Below are 22,119 nucleotides of genomic sequence, written 5' to 3' on the forward strand. Positions count from 1 at the left end.
CACTTCTATAAGCCGTCCGAGCCAGCTCATCTTATTAAAGCAACTCGACCATTTGAGCGTTTGAGTCTCGATTTTAAAGGTCCCCTTCCATCGAGTGACCGTAATGTCTATTTTCTTAATATTATAGATGAGTACTCTCAGTTCCCTTTTGTTATCCCCTGTTCAGATGTGACCAGTGCTATTGTAATTAAATGCCTCTGCCAACTGTTTTCTTTGTTTGGCATGCCTAACTATATACATAGTGATAGGGGTTCTTCCTTTATGAGCGAAGAATTGCAACGAGTAGAACTACCAGCTATAACCCTCGTGGTAATGGGCAGGTTGAGAAAGAAAATGGGACAGTGTGGAAGGCTATCATATTGTCTGTGAAGTCGCGAGGACTGCCGACCTGTCGCTGGCAGGATGTCCTGCCAGACGTGCTGCATTCCATAAGGTCTCTTTTGTGTACAGCGATGAATGCCACCCCTCATGAAAGGATGTTTAGCTTTCCAAGAAAAGCTATTAATAGAGTACCGTTACCCAAATGGTTGATGACCACGGGCCCTGTGCTGTTGCGCAGACTTGTGCGAGGCCACAAGACTGATCCACTGGTGGAGGAAGTACAACTCCTTCATGCTACTCCCCAGTATGCGTACATTCAATATCCGGATGGGCGAGAGGATACGGTCTCTATTAAAGATTTTGCACCTGCTGGAACTCGAAAAGAGTTCGACGCTGTGAGTAGAGTTTTTAATCGTGGTATTGGACCTTTAGAGACACAAACCCTCAGTGTGGAAAACACTGATGATTCTGGGAATTCGGATGAACCGGAGTTGGTACTCCGGGAGGAGCCTCGGCAAGAGTTACGTCGTTCCCAGAGGACTATCAGACCTCCTGACACATTGAATCTATAGCAGGGGGTGAATGTGATGAAATAACTCTGTGTTCTGGATTTTCTGTTGTTGTACTTGTTAATGTCTGTAAATGTTTTACAGGTGTAACCACTAATGTTCCTCCCTAGCTCCGCCTTTATGGGTCCTCCTGATTGGTGTGAGTCTTATGTATAAGAGCTGGGTTTTACTCATAAGGGCTGGGTCGGTGATGAATGATGGTTGCCCTGTGTTAACTTGATGCCAAGATACTTACTTAATAAAAGCATTTAGTTTTAAGTTGTAACCTCATGGATTCAGGCAGTTATTTGGCACATCAATAGGTAACATGGAAAAGCAGATAATATCTTAAATGATGAGAAATTAGGAAATGTTGTTATTGAGAAAGACCTGGGTATCATGGTACACGAAACAGAAAACGTTAACATGCAGGTTCAGCAAGCAATTAGGAAAGCAAATGATATGCTAGCCTTTATTATATAAAGATTTGAGTACAAGAGTAAAAAAGTCTTACTGCAATTATATACGGCCTTGGTGAGATCACACCTTCTGTACTGTGTACCGCTTTTTTTTATTCTTACCTAAGGAAGGGTATAATTGCCTTTCAGGGAGTGCAACGAAGGTTCATTAGACTGATACAAAAGCAAAATACTGTGGATGCAGGAAATCTGAAATAAAAACAGAAATGCTGGAAATACCCAGCAGGTCAGGCAGCATCTGTGGAGAGAGAAAAAGAGTTAACGTTTCAAGTCGATGGCCCTTCATCAGAACTGGAAAAAAACTGAAGATGGAAAAGTTTTAAAGCAAGTGCAGGGCAGGGAAAGGTGGGAGGGGAGGAAAGAACCAAAGGGAAGGTCTGTGATAGGAAGGAAGGCAGGAGAGATTAAGAGACAAATGGGATGATGGTGCAAGACAAAAGGAGATGGTAATGGGACAAGTTCAGAAACAGAAGGTGGCTCTGGATGAAGGGAAAATGTCCCTGGCAGACTAAAATACAGCTGCCATGTGAGAGAGAGAGAAAGACATTGAAAAAAAAGATAGGGGCAGAGGTTATGGTCTGAAATTGTTTAACTTGCTGCTGTGTCTAGAAGGCTGTAAAGTGCCGAATCGAAAGATGAGGTGCTGTTCCTCGAGCTTACGTTGAGCTTCATTGGAACAGTGTAAGAGCCGAAGACGGTAAGGTCTGAGGGAGAGTGGAGTGGAAAATTAAAGTGACAGACAACCAGAACCTCAGGGTTATCCTTATGGACTGAACTGCAAAGCAGTCACTGAATCTGCGTTTGGTCTCCCCAATGTAAAGGAGACCACATCGTGAGCAGCCAATATAGTATACTTAATTGCAAGAAGTACAAGTAGATCGCTGCTTCACCTGGAAGGAGTGTTTGGGGCCCTGGACAGTGGGAAGGGAGGAGGTAATAGGGCCTGTGTTTCATCTCCTGTGCTTGCACGGGAAGGTGTCAGGCGAAAGGGAAGGCGTGTTGGGTGTGATAGATGGGTGGACTAGGGTGTCACGGAGGGACAGGTGAGGATGATGTGTCTGTAGTGGGATCATGCTAGAGGTAGCGGAAATGGTGGAGGATGCTCCATTGAATATGAAGGCTGGTGGGGTGAAAGGCGAGGACATGGGGAACCCTATATTTGTTCCGGGAGGGAAGGGCAGGGGTGAGAGCAGAAGTGCGGGAAATAGAACAGACATGGTCAAGGGCCATGTCATTCACAGTAGAAGGGAATCCTCCGCTGAGAAAAAAGGAAGATATGTCTGAAGCACGAGTACCAAAGGTGGCATCGTCAGAGCATATGCGACGGAGATGGAGAAACTGGCAGAATGGAATAGAGTCCTTAAAGGAATCAGGGTGGGAGGAAGTGTAGTCCAGGTAGCTGTGGGTATCAGTGGGCTTGTAGTGAATGTTTGTCAATAGCCTATCACCAGAGATGGGGAGAGAGTAGTCGTGGAAGGGAAGGGAAGATTCTGAGATGGTGAGGGAAGGATGGATATTGGAGCAAAGTGAATTAAATTTTCTAGTTCAGAGCGAGATCAGGAAACAGCACCAATACAGTCATCCATGTACCAGAAAACGAGATGAGGGAGGGGACCTGAGTAGGACTGGAACAAAGAATGTGACCCATATCCCACGAAAAGGCAGGCATAGTTGGACCCATGCGATTTCCCATATCAACACCTTTAATTTGGAGGAAGCGACTGGAGTCAAAGGAGAAGTTGTTCAATCTGAGAACAAGTTCAACCAGGCAGCGAGAGTGGTGGCAGTTGGTGACTGGTTGGGCCTCTCTTCAAGGAAGAAACGGAGCGCCCTCATGCCATCCTGTTGAGGGATGGAGTATAGAGGGATTGGACATCCATAGTGAAAAGGAGACGGTTGGGGCCAGGAAACTGGAAACTGTTAAAGTGGTGGAGAGCGTCGGAAGAGTCGCAAATGTAGGTGGGAAGAGACTGGACAAGGGGAGAAAAGATAGAGTCGGGATAGGAAGAGCTATGTTCATGGGGCAAGAACAGGCTGAAAGAATGTGTCTACCAGGGCAGTAATGTGTGTGGATCTTGGGAAGGAGTTAGAAGTGGGCTGTGCGGGGTTGGCGAATTATGAGGTTGGTGACAGTGGAGGGAAGATCTCCAGAGGTCATGAGGTTAGTGACCATTTTGGAAATGGTGGCTTGATGTTCGGTAGTGGAGTCATAGTCCAGGCGCAGATAAGAGGCGCTGCCGGAGAGTTGGCCTTCAGCCTCTGCTAGGTAGAGGTCAGTTCACCAAACGTCAAAAGCACCACCATTGTCAGCAGGTTTAGTGAAAATGTTGGGGTTGGATCTGAGAGAATGGAGGGCTGCCAGTTCAGAGGAAGGTAGGTTGGCGTGAGTGAGTAGAGCAGAGAAATTGAGACGGCTGATGTCACGCCTTTTACTCATTCCTCCCCTTCCCCCTTTCCCTGCCCTTGCACTTGCTTTAAAAAATGTTCCATCTCCAGCTGTTTCCAGTTCTGACGAAGGGTCATCGACCTGAAACGTTAACTCTGTTTCACTCTCCACAGATGCTGCCTGACTTGCTGCGTATTTCCAACATTTTCTGTTTTTATTTCATTGGACTGACGCCTGGGATGGTGGGATTATCCTCTGAGGAGGGATTGCGAATAATATTTCTATATTCCCTAGAGATTAGAAGGATGAGAGGCGATTTCTTTATTCGTTTAGGGGATGTGGGCGTCACTGTCAAGACCAGCATTTATTGCCCACCCCTAACTTCCCTTGAGAAGGTGGTGTTGAGCTGCGTTCTTGAACCACTGCAGTTCGTGTGGTGGAGGCACTCCCACAGTGCTGTTACGTAGGGAGTTCCAGGATTTTGACCCAGTGACGATGAAGCATCGGCGATATACTTCTAAGTCAGGATAGCGAGTGACTTGGAGGGGATATGGAAATGGTGGTGTCCCCATGCACTTGCTGCCCTTGTCCTTCTAGGTGGAAGAGGTCGCGGATTTGGGAGGTGCTGCCGAAGCAGCCTTGGCGAGTTGCTGCAGTGCATTTTGCTGATGGTACACACTATGGCCACGGTACACCGTGGTGGAGGGAGTGAATGTTTCATGTGGTGGATGAGGTGCCAATCAAGTGGGCTGCTTTGCCTGGATGCTGTCGAGCTTCTTCAGTATTGTTGGCGCTGCACACATCCAGGCAAGTGGAGAATATTCTATCGCACTCCTTACTTGTGCCTTGTAGATGGTGGAAAGGCTTTGAACAGGCAGGAGTTGAGACACTCGCCGCGGGCTACCTAGCTTCTGACCTGCTCTTGTTGCCATAGCATTTATGTGGCTGGTCCAGTTAAGCTCCTGGTCAATGGTGACAACCCAGTTGTTGATTGTGGGTAATTCAGCGATGGTAATACCGTTGAATGTCAAGTGAAGGTGGCTATTCTCTCGCATGTTGGAGATGGACATTGCCTGGCACTTCTGTGGTGCGAATGTTACCTGACAATTATCAGCCAAAGCATCAACGTCGCCCAGTTCTTGTTGCATGCGGACATGGACAGCTTCATTATCTGAGGTGTTGTGAATGGCGCTGAACACTGTGCAGGCAGCAGCGACCATTCCCATTTCTGACCTTATGTTGGAGGGAAGTTCATTGATGAAGCAGCTGAAGATGGTTGGGCCTAGGGCAATGCCCTGAAGAACTTCTGCAGCAATGTCCTGGGGATGCGATGATGGAACTTCAACCAGCTCACCCATCTTCCTCTGTGACAGGTGTGATTCCAGCCAGTGGAGCGTTTTGCCTTCGATTCCCAATGACTTCAGTTATACTTGGGCTCCTTGATGCCACACTCGGTCAAATGCTGCATTGATGTCAATGGCAGTCACTCGCACCTCACCCTAGGAATTCAGTTCCTTTGTCCATGTTTGGACCAAGGCTGTAATGAGGTCGGGAGCCAAGTGGTCTTAGTGGAACCCAAACTGAGCCTCAGTTGGCAGGTTACTGATGAGCAAGTGTTGCTTGATAGCACTGCTGATGACACCTTCCATCATTTTGCTGATGGTTCAGAGTAGACTGATGGGACCTTAATTGGCCGGGTTGGAAGGAATAAAGCCTTGTTGCAATTATATAGTGAGACCACATCTTGATTACTGTACATAGTTTGCGCTGCTTATCTAAGGAAGGATATACTTTCCTTAGAGGGGTTGCAATAAACGTTCACTTGACTGATTCTTGGGATAAGTGGGCTGTCCTTTGAGCAGAAGTTGAGTAGAATGGTCCTATATGCACTTTTTGAAGACAGTATAATATAAAATGCACGATTTCCAGAATTGTAGATGAGCAAAGAGTACTTGGTGTCCATATAGAAAATTCTTAATGATAGTATAACCACATGGTATGATGGTTAAAAACAGATGGGTTACTTTGGTTTGTAAATAGAGGGATAGAATATAAAAGCAACGAGATCATGCTGAAAATTTATAAAACACTAGTTATTCCTCAGCTGGATTATTGTGGATATTTATTTGCACCACACTTCAGGAAAGATGTAAAGGTCTTCTAATTGGTAGAGAGGAGGTTTACCAGGAAGTTACCAGGGACGAGGGAGTTCAGATATGAGGAGAGGTTGCAAAAGTTAGGACTGTTCTCCTTGGAACAGAGAAGGCTAAGACGTGGCTGAATAAATCTTTTTTGCAGATGATGGGAGATTTGATGGAGTAGATAGAGAAAACATTATTCCTTCTGGCGAGTGGTCAATAACCAAATATCATTGATGCATAATCATTGGTAAAAGATTTAGAGGGGAGAAGAGAAGATATTTTTCTGCAGGCTCAAGAGGCCGTATGGCATACACCTGCTCCTATTTCTAATGCACTTACATTCTTAAGTCAGAAAGGAGATACAGAGTGAAGGAACAGAGATAGAAAGTGAAGTAGTAGACAAAGGAGTAAAGAGAAACACAAAACTGAAGGAAGCAAGGCCAAAAATCAAGGCAGACGGACTCAAAAGATGGTGTCAAAAATAAAAACATTGACATTATGACTGGATTTTGCGGGCGCGATTTGTGGCGGGTCGAGTGGGAAAGTACTTCTTCCCCAGCGGGTCGGGACCCGACTGTGAACCCGATGCCACGCGCCTTCGCCAAATATATGGTCAGTTAGCGCTAAGCACACCCGATACACAGTGGCAGGGGAGGCAATTGAAATCAATAGTAGATTGTTTACAGCCACTTGTCAATGTTTTTCCCAGATTTATGGAATCGACAGGGTGCTCACCGGTTTACCACTGTGCCTAGACCTCTTCTGTGAAGCTGAGGCGGGACGTCCGTGGTCAGTGCATCAGCTGAGGAGTTGACAGTTTAAGATGTCAAGTCAAAGCTCCTAGCTGATTGAGGGATGTTCCCTTAACCATTAGATTCTCTAAACTGCGTTTCCACTACAGATTCAGGATGCTGCAAGTCTTTACACAATTCTCCATCCAATAAGACGATATTTCCTCTCCCACCATTGACAGATCGCTTCTGTCATCTCAACTTCACCTGCCATCTATTCCATCAGCATGGGAGCCCTTTAAATTGTCTCACTTTGGTCCACCACGATCAGACCCAACACCAGCATCACCAGGCACAGCAGCAGCACCAGGCACACCAGCAGCGCCAACAACACCAAACTTCTCTGCAATCAACTGATGCTGCAGAGGGCACAGGGCATCAGCACGCGACCACATTGCTTCCCGGGATGCCAGGGATCTCCTAACCATGGCCAGATATGCTTCACTGAACTCTCTACACCTTGCCTGTCAAATGATGTGCCAGGTTCGCACCACCCCACACCAGCACCATAAAGCATCCCTACAATACCCAAACCATAACTTTCACACTCATCACCATTGAGGGAGTTACGGTTATGTATCACCATTCACTGCAACTCACTAAGCCACTTCCAACGGTGCACACAAATCTGTCCAAGAAAGCAAAGTGTTCCAAATAAAAGGTTCAATGTTTGATACCACTTTAACAGAAATGTTATGTGAACATTGCATTACACACCCAAGTGCCTTGTGTGTTGTTAGTTGGTATGATTGCACTAGGACGAGGGTGAGTGTGTTGGGTGGCTAGTGAGATGGAAATGTGATAATGAAGATAGAGAGTGATGGGTGGAGGTGCATGGTAAGTTGGTCTGAGTAAGGATGTACAGGAGTAAGGTAGGGAATGCAGCTTGATGGTGATTTGATGTAAGGCACAGCAGAATAAGGTTGAGCGTGCCTTTGTACTGACGTTTCATAATCTACTGAGATAATTGAAACCAGGTCCTGCTGACCTTATCCCTGCTTCTGCCCACCTATTCACTGTGCAACCAGGCTGTGCTGATCACCTGTGGAGGTCTCTTCCACCCATGAAAAGAGAAGAGGACTTCCCTGTGCGTTGTGACTTCCTCCATAAGCATATGGACGGAGTCGTGGGAGAGCTTAGGTGTAGCCCTGCACCTTTGTCCGCTGTTCGTCAGTATTTGCAGCACATCAAAGCTGCAGAAAACTGACAGCACGAATGTCGAAATAAATTTGTCCATGTCCCTTTGAAGAAACCGGCTGATGACGTGTCATCAAATGACGTCATCAGACCCGCTTCCTCTAACTGGCCGACAAAGAAGCTGGGCGGGCTGAACAAGCCCAATCAGGAGAAAGTCATTGCAGAGGCCTGGATGGAGACAACAGCAGATTCTGGACCCGCCACCGACATCGCCCGCCACGGACCAGCCTTGGTTCATAAAACCGCGGCCTAAATTATCAACTGAATGACATGAAGAGATAAATCGTTAAAGAATCTTGTATGATGTTACAATTGTTAATTAGCTGTTATAATATCATGATCGGAACTTGTGCAGCCATGTGTTCATATTGATGATGCCGTGTTCTACCTATTTGTTTAGATGCTTATAGCAATTAACATCTGTGGGCTATAAGATCAAAAGAACATACGAAATAAGAACAGGAGTAGGCAATTCAGCTCCTCGATCCTGCTCTGAACAATCAATAAGCTCATGGCTGCACTTCCAACTCATCTCTACTTTCCCACCCTATCCCCATGTCCCTTGATTCCCTTCGCATCCACAAATTAATCGACCTCTGACTTGAACTCAACCATTGAACATCTACAGCCCTCTGGTGTGGAGAATTCCAGAGATTCACAACCATTTGAGTGAAGAAGTGTCTCTTCATCTCAATCCTAAATGGCCTATGTCTTATTCTGAGATGGCGACCCCTAGTTCCAGACTCTCTAGCCTGGGAAAACATCCTCCCAGCATCTACCCTATCAAGCCGCTTAAGAATTGTATATATTTCAATGACATCACCTCTCATCTCCTAAACTCAAGTGAATATAGGGAGAGTCTACTCAATCTCTCCTCACAGGACAATCCCCTCATCCCACGAATTAGTCCAGTTAACCTTCGTTGCACTGCCTCTAAGGCAAGTATATCATTCCTTTGGTGAGGAGACCAACACAGTGCTTCAGGTGTGGTCTCACCGACGCCCTACATCATGGCAATATGACTTATTTACTCTTATCCTCCAATCACTTTGCAATAAAGGCAAACGCACCATTTGCTTTCCTAATTGCTTGCTGTACCTGCATGTTAACTTTCTGTGATACGTGCACAAGTTCACCCATGTCCCTCTCAATAACAACATTTCCCATCCTCTCACCATGTAAAAATATTCTGCTTTTCTAATTTTACTACCAAAGTGGTTTACTTCATACTTCTCCACCTTATATTCCATCTGCCATGCACATGCCCACTCATTAACCAGTCTATATCCCTTTGCAACATATTTGCATCCTCCTCACTCCTTAATTTCCCACATAGCTTTGAAACGTCAGCAAAATTGGATACATTGCACTCGATCCACTCATCTGTGCCATTTATATAAACTGTAAATCTTCTTCTTCTTAGGCAGTCCCTTGGAACCAAGGATGACATGCTTCCACATAAAAAATGAGTTCGCAGGTAACTAATTTGTCCAATGTGGGACCTAGAGTCTCTGTCACAGGTGGGGCTGATGGCAGTTGAAGGGGCGGGTGGGTGTGGTGCTTGGGTCGACGTGCACTCCTTGCACTGCCTGCGCTTGGCTTCTGCTTGCTCCTGGCGAAGAGACTCGAGGTCTTTAGTGCCTTCCCGCATGTTGCTCCTCCACTTTGTGCAGTCTTGGAGCAGGGATTCCCAGGTGTTGTTGGCGATGTTACACTTTTTCAAGGAGGCCTTGAGGGTGTTCTTGAAGTATTTCTTCTGCCCAGCTGGGGCTCTCTTGCCATGCCAGAGCTCCGAGTAGAGTTCTTGTTTTGCAAGTCTCGTATCGGGCATGCGGACAATGTGACCCATCCATCAGAGCTTTGATGCTGGGGATGTTGGCCTGCGCAAGAACACGGACATTGGTGCACCTATCCTGCCAATGGATTTGCAGGTTCTTGCGGAGGCAGCGTTCGTGGTACCTCTACAGTGCTTTGAGGTGCCTGCTGTACATGGTCCATGACTCTGAGGCATACAGCAGGGCGGGTATCACTTTTGCTTAGGGCCGGGGTTGAGGTCCTGGTCTTCAAACACTCTGGCCTAGAAATTCAGTCTGGACACTTTTGGGGTGCTAAAGTCGGGCGCTCGCTAAAGTTAGCGCCCGCCGGAAAGTGTAGGCCACATCGCCGAAATTCAGTAGAGTTGGCCCTAAGTTTGGCCGAGCGCTGAAACTGGCGTTGAAATGCTGTGTTCCGGCGCTAAGCCGGCGATGCGGCCTAATAACGCTGAAGCCGTGTGCAGCGCAGGTGCGGTCATGTTTTGATTGACAGCAGACACCCTGACGCCGGCCAGCTCGTAAAGGGGGAAGGGTCAACTTTGACTGCTGCCACGCCATGCATACTGGAGCCCTGCAGCTAGGCCTCAGCACTACTGGTGTGCCAAAATAGCGCCTGGAGCAATGGAAAGGGCCCGTGAGCGAGCGCAGCGCTTCTCAGAGCATGCTCTGAGTGTGCTCATTCATGGTGTGGAGAAGAGAAGAGAGATCCTGTGCCCAGACAGTGGCAGGAAGGCTCCCAGGAGCCAGTGCAGGAGAGCCTGGGGCAAAATCGCCCGCAGGGTGTCATCCACCTGTGATGTCCCCAGGAGTGCGGACCAATGCCGCAAGAAGTTCAACGACCTCACTCGGATGGTGAAGGTGAGTACCCTTTCCAGTGTCCCCCTCATCCTTGCATGTGCACCTCACATTATGGGCAAAGGGACCTCAAAGGCCTAATGGGCAGTCCTCCTCCCTCAGCAATGGCACTTGCATGTTCATCAATAGCACTTATTGCACTTAACACACTTGCCAAGCTATTCGACCATGGTAGGCAGTGCACCCGGCAACAGGGCACCACACTGGCCAAGCTATTCGACCATGGGAGGCAGTCCACACAGCGACAGGGCACCACACTGTACTTAGAGGCCGTCCTTTCTCTTGCAGGCCAAGCTGGCGAGCAATGTAAGGAGCCAGGCTGTCACTGGTGGAGGCCGTCCCGAGCACCAGGCGCTCACTGATCTGGAGGAGAGCGTGGCACGACTCATGCGTGGCCGGGTGACTGGCCCTGTCACGATCGGCGAGGCGGACCCTGTACTGGTACCCACTGGTAAGGACATGACCAGTTGCACCACTCTCGTTGCCCTCGCGCTTCAGATCTACATCCTTTCCCACTGACCGACAAATGCGCATAATGCACCACTCAGGCCTCCCTCGCTGACGGCCTGTCCTCACTCTAAAGCTACTCTTGTGCCTTCCTGCTTTCAGCTGGTGAGGAGGAAGTGGTCCCTGAAGCGCAGAGATACAGGCCCTTGGAGGAGGGTGACGTTGAGGACCAGGAGGAAGGCGGCACATCGGGGGAACCCTCGTCCGTGCCAGGGGATGGCAATGGAGGGGAGACGTCTGGCCTGCAGGAGAGCCAGGGGGAGGTGTTGGAGGGGTGGGCCGAAGCTGGTCCCAGTAGGGTGGACGCACGCGGGAAGGCTCCGGCAGCACGCCGGCCTTCTGCCCAGAGGGGGGAGGTGTTGGAGGGGAGGGCAGAACCTGGCCCAAGTGGGGTCGACGCACGCGGGAAGGGTCGGCCAGCATGGCGGCCTTCTCCCCGGAGGGAGAGTCCGCCCTCCAGGCCGGACACGGTCCTCGCCCAGGAGGTGCGCGTCCTCGATGAGATGTTGGCGGCGTCTGAGCGGCGCCACCAAGAGTTCATGGGGGTGGTCAAACAGATGCCTCACGCCATTGGGTCCCTGGCTCAGAGTGTGGTGGCTTTCGGGGAATCACAGGCCAGGGGGTTCGAACAACTCATGGCAGCGCACGACGGGGGTGTCCAGCAACTGGCCGCAGCGCACGACAGGGGTGTGCAGCAACTCATGGCAGCGCAGGACAGGGATGTGCAGCAACTCGCGGCAGCGCAGGACGCGGGTGTGCAGCAACTGGCGGCAGCGCAGGACGCGACTTGCGAGATGAGTGGTGCCGTCCAGACACTGGCAGAGCTGATGCGGGCACATACCAGGGCAGTTCGGGCACTCACTTCTGCCACACTCGCTGTGGCACGGAGGCATCGCCATGGCAGCCGCCGCCCTGCTGCAGCACAGCGGTCTGGCCTCCCCCAGATTGCTGCGCTTGCTACACTGCCAGCCCGGCCGAGTGCCAGTGTCTCTGGCGAGCAGCGCGCACCTGCCATCAGCCAGCTTGCCCCCAATGGTGCTGCCGACACTGCCACTCCCCCAGCCAAGGTGCGACGAGCTGCTGCTAAGACTGATGCTGCCCAGCCACAGCTGCAGCAGTCAGCATGCGGCCCCTCCCGTGCCAGGTCTCGTCTAGGCCGACCCCCAAGGGCATCTGCCGACACGCTTTGTGGCCCTCATGAGCCTTCCCCCAGCCTCGCCACACCCGCAGGGACCAGGTTGAGGCGGTGCAGCAGGTTGGCCAGGGGCCGGAGAAGCCTGTCTAAGGACTCGCCCTCTCGGCACACCCATTAGAGTGTGGTGAGAGCGGTTTCTTTTATATTGGGGGGCTTGTGTTGTGGGGGGCATTATTTTGTTAAGGCCGAGGATCAAGGCATTTTTTGTTTTCATGGGGGTGTCTCGGTTGTGGGGGGGGGGCTTATTTTTGTAAGGCCGCTGTTGAAGGCCTTTTGGATGGGCAAGTTTTGTTAGTCCTCCCCAGGTTTTGGGAGTGACAGATGTTTTTGACTGTTTTTTGGGGGTCTTGTCTGTTTTTCTGTTTCATGTGGGAAGGGCCCTGAGTTTGTGAAATAAAGCTTTTGATTTATTCAGCATGTCCAGGTGTCATGTTTGAAGTGGTTGTTGTGTTAACCGGCTGAGGGCTTGCGGAGCGGCTGCCTCAGGTGCGTTCATTGCCACAGGCCATTCCCTGACAGGGGGCCTAGAAGTGTCGATCAATAAGCCCCCGGCGGACGGCCCTTGGCCCTTGCCGCTCCCTCCTGGGCTGGTCCTCCTCCTCCTCCTCCTCCTCCTCCTCCTGCTCATCCTCCTGAGGTGGTGGTGCAATGCCAGGTGGCAGTGCCTGAGTCCTACGGATAGCCAGGTTGTGCAGCATGCAGCACACGACGACGAACTGGGAGACTCTATCCGGCGAATACTGAAGAGATCCACTAGAATGATCCAGGCAGTGGAACCATTGCTTGAGGACGCCAATCGTTTGCTCGATGATGTTCCTTGTGGCTTGATGGCTTTCGTTGTATGCCCCCTCCGCTGCGGTCCTGGGCGCGCGGAGCGGGGTCATGAGCCATGCACACAAACGGTAGCCCTTGTCCCAGATAAGCCATCCCCTTGGTGGAGGCTGTGCCTCGAACATGTCAGCCACAGTAGTCTGGCGCAGGATAAATGCATCGTGGCTGCTTCCTGGGAAGCGGGCATTGACAGCTAGGATGCGCTGCCTGTGGTCACACACCAGCTGTACATTTAGGGAATGGTAGCCCTTCCGGTTGCGGTAATCCTCGGCATTGTGGATAGGTGCCCGCATAGCCACATGCGTGCAGTCAATGGCGCCCTGCACCATGGGGAAGCCCGCGATCCTGCCAAATCCAACTGCACGCTGCTCCTGCCTCTGTCGGGTCATGGGGTAGGAGAGGAATTGGTGTCTCCTCGCATAAAGTGTATCGGTGACCTGCCGGATGCAGCGATGCACGGCGAACTGGGAGATGGTCGCTATGTCCGCAGCAGCAGCTTGGAAGGAGCCACTTGCATAAAAGTTCAGAGCCACCGTGGCCTGCACTTCCACCGAGAGAGACGTCCTGCACATCAGCTGTGGACACAGATCTGTGTGAAGCAGCTGGCAGATCTCTGCAACCACCTCCCTTCTGAAGCGCAGCCTCTTCACACAATGCGCCGCAGTCATGGTGCAATAGGACACCTGCTGCCGGTATTGCCTGAGTGGGTAAGGCCTACGTTGCTGATGCCTGATGGCCCCTCTGCGTCTAGGCATGGCTGGCCCTCTCTCACAGCGTCTGCTAGCCCTTCGCACATAATGCTGCAACTGAGGGTTGGCCCCCCATACAGCCCCCATAATAAAGTCGAGAACAGATAAATCACAATTGTCAAAGCACTGGCCAGAAGCCAAAAATACCTCTCCTATGTTGTCCCAAATCAGTAACCTCTGTCCCTTGGTCTCTGTCCAGAAATCCAAAGCAGTGAAGTCATTGCAGCAAAATGGCTGAGCTTTATAGGTCAGTGTAAGTGCCCTTTAATTTGCGCTCCCCGAGGCCCACAGGGCCTCTTTTGCATTCCACCTCACAGTTCTTAGCAGCGCCACGCCCACATTGGGCGGGCGCCACTGAATTTCCGGTTTGGGGCGCACAAACAGCGTTGCGCGACGATATGATATCATAAGCTGCACGCGCACCTGAGCGGGTGCAAACACTTTGCGCCGGCGCTAAATGTCAACTGAATTTGGGCGTCGGTGCAGATCGGACTGCGTTCAGGCGCTAAGTGTCTAGCGCTGGAAATATAACCCTTTTATGGCGTTAGCGGCTGGCGCAAACCACTGAATTTCTAGGCCTCTCTTCCTCAGGCGACTGAAGGCTGCACTGGCAAACTGAATGCGTTGTTGGACTTTGTCGTTGACGTCTGCCCTTGTTGACAATAGGCTCCCGAGGTATGGAATGTGGTCCACGTTGTCCAAGGCCTTGTCGTGGATTTTGTTAATTGGAGGGCAGCTATTGAAAGTAGCTGAATGTCAAGCACAGATCGTTAAGGTGCTCCACTAGTTGCAGCCTGCCAAACCGAAAATGACCCGTTATTTACTAATCTCTGTTTTCTGTTTGCTGTCCTTGCTAATATATTAAGCCCAATCACATGAGCTCTATTTTTTTTGAATAAACTCTTGCGTGGTAAGTTATTGAATGCTTTTTGAAAATCCAAATAAACTACACCCACAGGTCCTCCCTTATCTACCCTGCAATTTACAACCTCAAAAATCTCTAATAGATTTGTCAAACACGATTTCCCTTTCATAAATCCGATTTGACACTGCCCAATCATATTATGATTTTGTAAATGCCCCTGAAAGCAGGTTACTAATAATAATAAGAATGAAAGGTCCTTAGGAAATGGTTCATGTGGCCATAGAAAGTCCAAACTATACAGCCTTTTATCTGCTGTGAGTTTCATGTCTCTGGACAAATAGAGACAAGATGTTGACAAGGACCTTTGGTGGTCTTTTCGGAGTGTTTAGAAAAGAGGAAATGAGCAAGGGCCTAAAAACTCAAAGGCAATTATTTTACAGGAAGCCAAGCTCCCGTGTTCAATATCCCAGAGCTAAGCTCCTCAGTGATAGAGGTGGATCTGTTGGAGGCTGGCCCTGCTTGGAATGTTCAAGTTAGCAGGCATTTCTGGAGACAGGTAGTAGATGCAAGTTTTATAGGTGGCAGGAGAGGACATTGATATTCCTTATCTGCCCCATTCTCCCAAAACGGACACACTGTTCCTCTTGATCATATCAATATGTTTGGCTAACAGAGGGGAGAATCTCCTTCACAGAAGATGTTGAGTTTGCCTTGTTATTTTTAAGCCAAGATATCTGTATCTGTAGAAAGAGAGATATAATTGAGAGAAGGGAGACAGGGGGATAGATGACAAGGAGAAAGAGATGATGGTAGTGATGCAACAGAGGTGAAGGGATAAAAAAGTATCGGTTAATGAAAAGAGAGGAAAGATTCAAACCGAACAGGAGTGAAATAAGTTTAAATATCACGGATAAAATATTCCAAGATGTATTCATGTAGATGTTCTTCAGGCTGTGCATGCAGAATATGAAGCTCTATTTAAATGCTATGTCAAAATTGAAGAGAACAGTCAAATATAATAACACAGAACGGGGGAAATATAGGTTCAATTAGATACTGCTTCAACAATAAGGCAGTTCAGAGAAGCCTAGACATATTCGCACAAGTAAAGGTAGCTCATCAAAAACTGGCGATACTAGAATGTGTAACAAATAAAGATTACAATGAGAGTTAAAAGGGCCTGCCACAATTCTAAAGGGAAATGAAAGTTAACTGAATTGAAAAAATACAGATGGGAAGCGAAAAGGATTAGAAATGGTAATAAAAAATCTGACGAAAGCCTGGCATGGAACTTCAATTAAGGGTAAATATTAAGGTTATGTAGAAACTGATGAAAAGCAAAAGAACAATTAAAGAGTAGAGCTCGTTAAAGCTGGAAAAGGAAATCATGTTTTGGAGGAAGATCGAGTGGTTGAGATTTGAAAAAACAAATATTCTGCCATTTTTTTACCAAAGTTTGCGATAGAGGAATTGAAAGGTTACAACTGGAGGAGAGGAATCGATCAGATGGGCCGTGTGACAGATTCTGGTGTGATAAAACAGGATAACATTGACCCAACCCTGCAAAAAGTTGATTAATTAAGAACAAACAGCATTAATCTGTAAAGTGCAAGTGCTGTCTGAGGAATTTAACATAGTTGTTTGAGGTAATATAAGTAGCAAATTTACCTTGACATTCCGTGTGTGCGCAAATAGGCTAACACATCTGTAAAGTTAGTGCCCACAGGATTATAGATCAAATAGGTTAAAGTTCATCAGAGAGTTTTACTGATCAGAAGTTCCACCCTCCTAATAGCCAAGAATCATTTGAGTAAAAGCAGCTGCCTGATCTGTTTGTTTAAAAGACCGTAAGTAATGTCAGTCATTGTGTAACCAATTTATCTCACTTGAGATTTCTCTCAGCTATAAATAAGGGATTATATTGAAGCAGCTTCATCTTCGTGTTAAACTGAGCTGTTGCCCCGTGTGACTCAAAGAGATGGATCGACCAATCCTTGCACAAATTGAAGAAATCTACTACCCCAGCCTCTCAGTCTTTGGTGTTATTGGTAAGTTGTTACCATCAGTTGTCAATGTCACTCGATGTTTAACTGTATCACTGCTCTTGTTGCTTCTGTGATCTATTTGTTTTCACGTGGTTGGTTACACAGCCCATAATTACTGAGATCAATTAAATGTCACTACCTTCTACAGAAACTTCAATGCAATAACGTCACATAAATGCACAGGGAAGTTATAATTGTCTCTGCAGTTTCAGCACCAAAAATTTTAAGAACTTTCATTACAGTCTTGCAGTACTGGGGGTGAAATAAGTCTTCAGCAGCAGCTCGAAACGGGCTCACAGCAAATCCGAGCACGTTTTACTCCGGGGCAAATTTCCTTTCCCATTTTAAACAAATGAAAAGAAAATCAGGCATGGGCAAAACCTGGCACCAATTCACTAGCGCCAGTTTTGCGCGACTGTCCGAGACCAATTTCACCCACAGAGTCAGAAGTGGAGAAACAGAGAGCGAGAGAAAGTTAGAGAGCAACTGAGTTAGAAATATAGAAAGAGGGAAAACAAAAGACAGAGACAAAGAAAGACAGAGAGGCAGAAGGTTAAACTTAAATTAGATCGCCAGGTGTAAACCAGTTCTAACCAACTGTCAGCTTGTTTCATAACTCGGTGGATTTTGTTTTCCATGTACATCAAATCGGTAGAGCCACTTTCACCTAGCAATCAAAATGAAATTAGTCCCAGAGAGAGAGAGAGTGAGAAACTGAGTGAGGCATTGAAGGTTATGTTTTTCTACCGAGATATTACACCTAACGGATATACTGCCCTTCTACAAAATATTTGAATTTGTGTTCCTTCATTTCCAATGGATGGGAGCCAGGGCAACAGAAGGACATACTTGAAATGCATGGACATTTTGTTCCAAAAATAATTCACAGGCCAGTTGAACACAGGCCATTTCCTGCCATTAATTTGTTCTGGAGGCCAAGATGGAAAAAAAAAACACTCACTTAATTAGTTTCCCAGGTTATTGTGGGTGGTCAGTCCCCTGGAAAGGACTTGGGTTAAACTGGGGGAACAATAATCCAGATACCTGGACCAATATCACAGAAAGCATGAGTTCAATTCCCACCATGGCGGTTTGTGAAATTCAATTCCGTTAAAAAAAACTGGAAATCAAACAGTTGTCTGTGATAAAATGAAAATGAGGCTGTCGTATTGTAGAAAAATGCCAACTGGCTCACTAATTCCCTTTAACACAGGAACCAGTCTCTCCTTACCCGTCTGGCCTATACTTGACTCCAGTCCCACGCCAACGTGGTTGACATTTAAATGCACTCTTAAGTGTCCAACAAATCATTAACTTGTATTTGGGTAATGAGGGATGAGCAATAAATGTCAGCCTTGCAAATAACGCTCACATAAAAAATATACAGTGACGGTAAGTGTGGTTATCCATTTGTTAACTTTTTTCAGCATTGTCATTTTTAAATAGGATTACATATGTTATACAGCGTATACAGCAGAGAAAGAGGCCATTCGGCCTTACCAGTCCCTCCCGGCGTTTATGCTCCATTCATGCCTCCTCCCATCTATCCTCATCTATCTTTTTCAGCATAATCCTCTATTACCTTCTCCCTCGTATGCATATCTAGCCTCCCCTTAAATGCATCTATACTATTCGCTTCAATCACTACCTGTGGTAGTGTGTTCCACATTCTCAACACGTTCTGGGTAAAGAAGTTCCTTCTGAATTCCTTATTTTATTTCTTGGTGACTATATTATATTGACGGTCTCTAGTTTTGCTCTTAAGTGGAAGCAATCTCTCAGTGCCTACTTTATCAAAACCTTTCATCATTTTAAAGATCTCTATTAGATCACCCCTTAGCCTTCCCTTTTCAAGAGAAAAGAGCCCCATCTAGTTCATCCTTTCCAGATAGATATACCCTCGCATTTCTGGTATCATCCTTGTAAATCTTCTTTGCACCCTCTGCAGTGGCTCTATATCCTGTTTATAATATGGCGATCAGAATTGTACGAAATACTCCAAGTTTGGTCTTCCCAAGGTTCGATACAATTTAGCATAACTTCTCTACTTTTCAATTCAATCCCTCTAGCAATAAACCCGAGCGATTGGTTTACTATTTTATGGTCTTGTTAAGCTGTGTCGCGAATTCATTTGTGTATTTGTACCCCTAGATCCCTTTGCTCTTCTACCCCAATAGATTCGTAATTTCCAAGTAATATGTGACCTCCCTATTTTTCTTCCAAAAATGTAATACCTCTTATTTATCTGTGTTGAATTTCCTTTGCCAATTATAGGCCAGTTTCTCAAGTTTATTAATGTCTTCTTGTAATTTGTTGCATTCCTCGTAAGTATTGACTATCTGCCCAATTTTGTGTCATTTGCATATTTAGAATTTGCGTCGTTGATTCCAAAGTCTAAATCGTTAAATTAAATTGTTAAGCACCGGTGTCACAGCACTGATCCTTGGGAGACACCACTTTCCAAATTCTGTCACTCTGAATAGCTCCCCTTTATTCCTACTCTCTGGTTCCCGCCTTGAACTGAGTAATCCATTCTGCTACTTGTCCCATGATTCCGCATGCTCTGACCTTATTTATTAGTCGATTATGTGCTATCTTATCGAAGGCCCGTTGAAAATCTAGATATATTACATCAATTGCATTTCCCTTGTCCACTCTCTCTCTGTTACGCCTTCAGAAATTCAATGAGTTTGGCCAAGCACGCCCTTCAATTTTGAAACCGTGCTGACTAATCATTATTTCATTTTTGCTTCATAGACGTTCTTCTACTTTCTCCTTTCATCGGGTTTCCATTATTTTTCCAACCACCGATGTTAAGCTGACTGGTCTTTAATTCACTGAACATGTTATATCTCCCTTCTGAAATGTAGGTATTACTTCTGATGGGCCTGCCAACTCATTCCTGCATCTCCATATTATTTCCCTTCTTTTTGAGGTTGTTGGCTTGCTACATAGCCATTCTGGCCAAAAATATTCCTTATAGAAAATGCCGTCTACAGAGAGAGACAGAGCAATAGTGAGATTTGATTACAGCGACACAGAAACAAAATGAGACTGATATCCAGAGAAGCAGGAGAACCACAGACAGAGAGGAAAGCAGTGAAACAGTCAGAAACTGTGACAGTGAGCAGACGAACAAAGAGAGACATATAATGCGATACTGAGAGTTGGAGAGTGAGAATGAGTAGTGCAAAAGACAAAGATGTGCTGTAACCACATACATTGTCATCAACTGTCGGTCCATTTGTTCTGAGTACACTAACTATTTTCATTTTTCCAACCATTATTGCAGCAAATGTATTGACAATCGTGATTCTCTACCTTGGAAAGTGCGGTCTCTCCAAATGTGTCACTCGTTATATGGTGGCCATGGCAGTTGCCGATCTTTTGGTCCTAATATTTGACGTAATTTTGCATGAGATTAAAGGGATTTATTTCCCACGTTCATTCCTGGATTACACTCCCATCTGCAGTCTCAATCTCATCCTGATGCTTGGTGCCATTGATTGTTCTGTCTGGCTAACAGTCGCCTTCACCGTTGATCGATTCATTTCCATATGTTACCAGAAGATGAGAGCAAAATATTGCACCGGTAAAACTGCGGCTGCGGTTATAACGGCGGTGTATGTTCTGAGCCTTTTACGGAGCATTCCAGCTTACTTTATTAACGAACCTGGTGAAATAATTGATAATGTACAATGGTTCTGTAATGCAAAATCCACCTTCTACACCTTGCCCATATGGATGGCTTATCTCTGGCTCCAAACTATTTTAACCCCATTTGCTCCATTTGTGTTGATTGTACTGCTCAATGCTTTGACGATCAGGAACATTGTACAGGCCAGTAGAGTCAGGAGGGGAATCCGTGGGAAGAAGATGGGTGAGAGTCACAATGATCCAGAAATGGATAACCGGAGGAAATCCATCTTGTTACTGCTCGCCATTTCAGGCAGCTTCATCCTGCTATGGATGGTATATTTCCTCTATACAATATGTGTACAAATTACAGATGCTCAGTTGTTCCAAACAGATTACAATGAACCTTTTGCCATCATGGAACGATCCGGATATATGCTCCAGCGTTTGAATTCCTGTACCAACACAGTTATTTATGCAGTGGCCCAGACTAAATTCAGAGATGAGTTAAAGAATCTGATTACATATCCCTTTGCTCAGATGGTAAAGTTAATTAAATTACATTAATAGGACTAAACTAAAAATATGACTCATTTGCCAATAACTGTGCAGAGTTGTTTATCAGTACCTGTAGCAGAACTAGCTGTGTCGTTTAAAGATGGCTCTGGCGAGTTGTGACATTTAAATGCTGCTGGCTGTCAGTAACTAGTTCTTCACTATACCACACTTATCATAACACATGCAGTTCAATAGTAAAGATGGCAGATTTGGGGCTTTGCAAAAGACAAGCAGCTATTGTGACCATGAAATCTAGTAATTAATGAAACATATTCTCTGTTAAGTGAAAACGACGACTTTTGAACACATTTCCCCTTAACCTGTTTGGTTTAACCCGCTGACTGGTGTTAGGATCAATGAGTGATGAGTACTGTTCATTATCACACACATCTGCCCCGTGTTTATGTTTAGCCTCCACATTGAGCTGACCGGCCATTGTTCAGAGGCCTATCGCAGAACCCCTACTTCTGGTGATACTGAGATCCGCTAACACTGCTCAGAGCAGGGATCGTCCCTGGAAACTTTATAAGGCAGAATTCCGACGTTGATCTTCTGAGCACCGAGCAGGAGCACCGATTGAAAAACCACGCCCTCAACTCCTGATTCACCATCCACTATTTAACTGGAAAGACAGTCGCACCGTGGGAAACACAAGCATGAATTACTAATATTGCGGTTGAGGCTCTGTGCCTTGTGTGTGGAGTAGGTGAATCAACCCTGAAATGTTTATATGGTGGCTGATTAAATAAAATCAATTTGCGTAAAATGAACAATTTGTGAATAAGGCAGATGGAGTATAATGTGGGAAATTGCGAGATTATCCACTTTGACAGGAAAAATAAAAAAACAAACTATTATTTAAATGGAGAGAGATTGCAAACAGCTGCAGCTCAGAGGGACCTGGTGGTCCTTGTGCATGATACACAAAAAGTTAGCATGCAGGGACAGCAAGTAATCAAAAAGGTAAATGGAATGTTGGCCGTTATTTCAAGGGGGTTGGAGTATAAAATGAGGGAAGTCCTGCTACAAATGTACAAGGTATTGGTGAGACCACACCTTGGGTACTGTGTACAGTTTTGGTCTCCTTATTTGAAGAAGGATACACTTGAATTGGAGGCAGTTCAGAGTCGATTCACTAGGTTAATTCCAGAAATGAGTGGCTTGACTTATGAGGAAAGTTTGAGCAGCCTGGGCCTATATT

General features: G+C 46.7%; 1 protein-coding gene across 1 annotated transcript; it reads left to right on the plus strand.

The window, feature by feature from the left end:
* The first annotated feature begins 19,946 nt into the window (after positions 1-19,946).
* Positions 19,947-21,023, plus strand: LOC147095634 (putative G protein-coupled receptor 139). Its single transcript, XM_085974711.1, has one exon. The coding sequence runs from the start codon at positions 20,085-20,087 to the stop codon at positions 20,925-20,927; it is 843 nt and encodes a 280-aa protein (XP_085830837.1). The 5' UTR covers positions 19,947-20,084; the 3' UTR covers positions 20,928-21,023.
* The last annotated feature ends 1,096 nt before the right edge of the window (positions 21,024-22,119 follow it).

The sequence above is a fragment of the Somniosus microcephalus genome, unplaced genomic scaffold (assembly GCF_052327205.1).
Source record: "Somniosus microcephalus isolate GS21.2 unplaced genomic scaffold, FLI_Smic_1.0 unresolved_chr1, whole genome shotgun sequence".
Taxonomy (NCBI): Eukaryota; Metazoa; Chordata; class Chondrichthyes; order Squaliformes; family Somniosidae; genus Somniosus; species Somniosus microcephalus.

Bases quoted from the DNA above. Each gene is read 5' to 3' on its own strand.
- LOC147095634 (XM_085974711.1), top strand. From the start codon at position 20,085: ATGGTGGCCATGGCAGTTGCCGATCTTTTGGTCCTAATATTTGACGTA.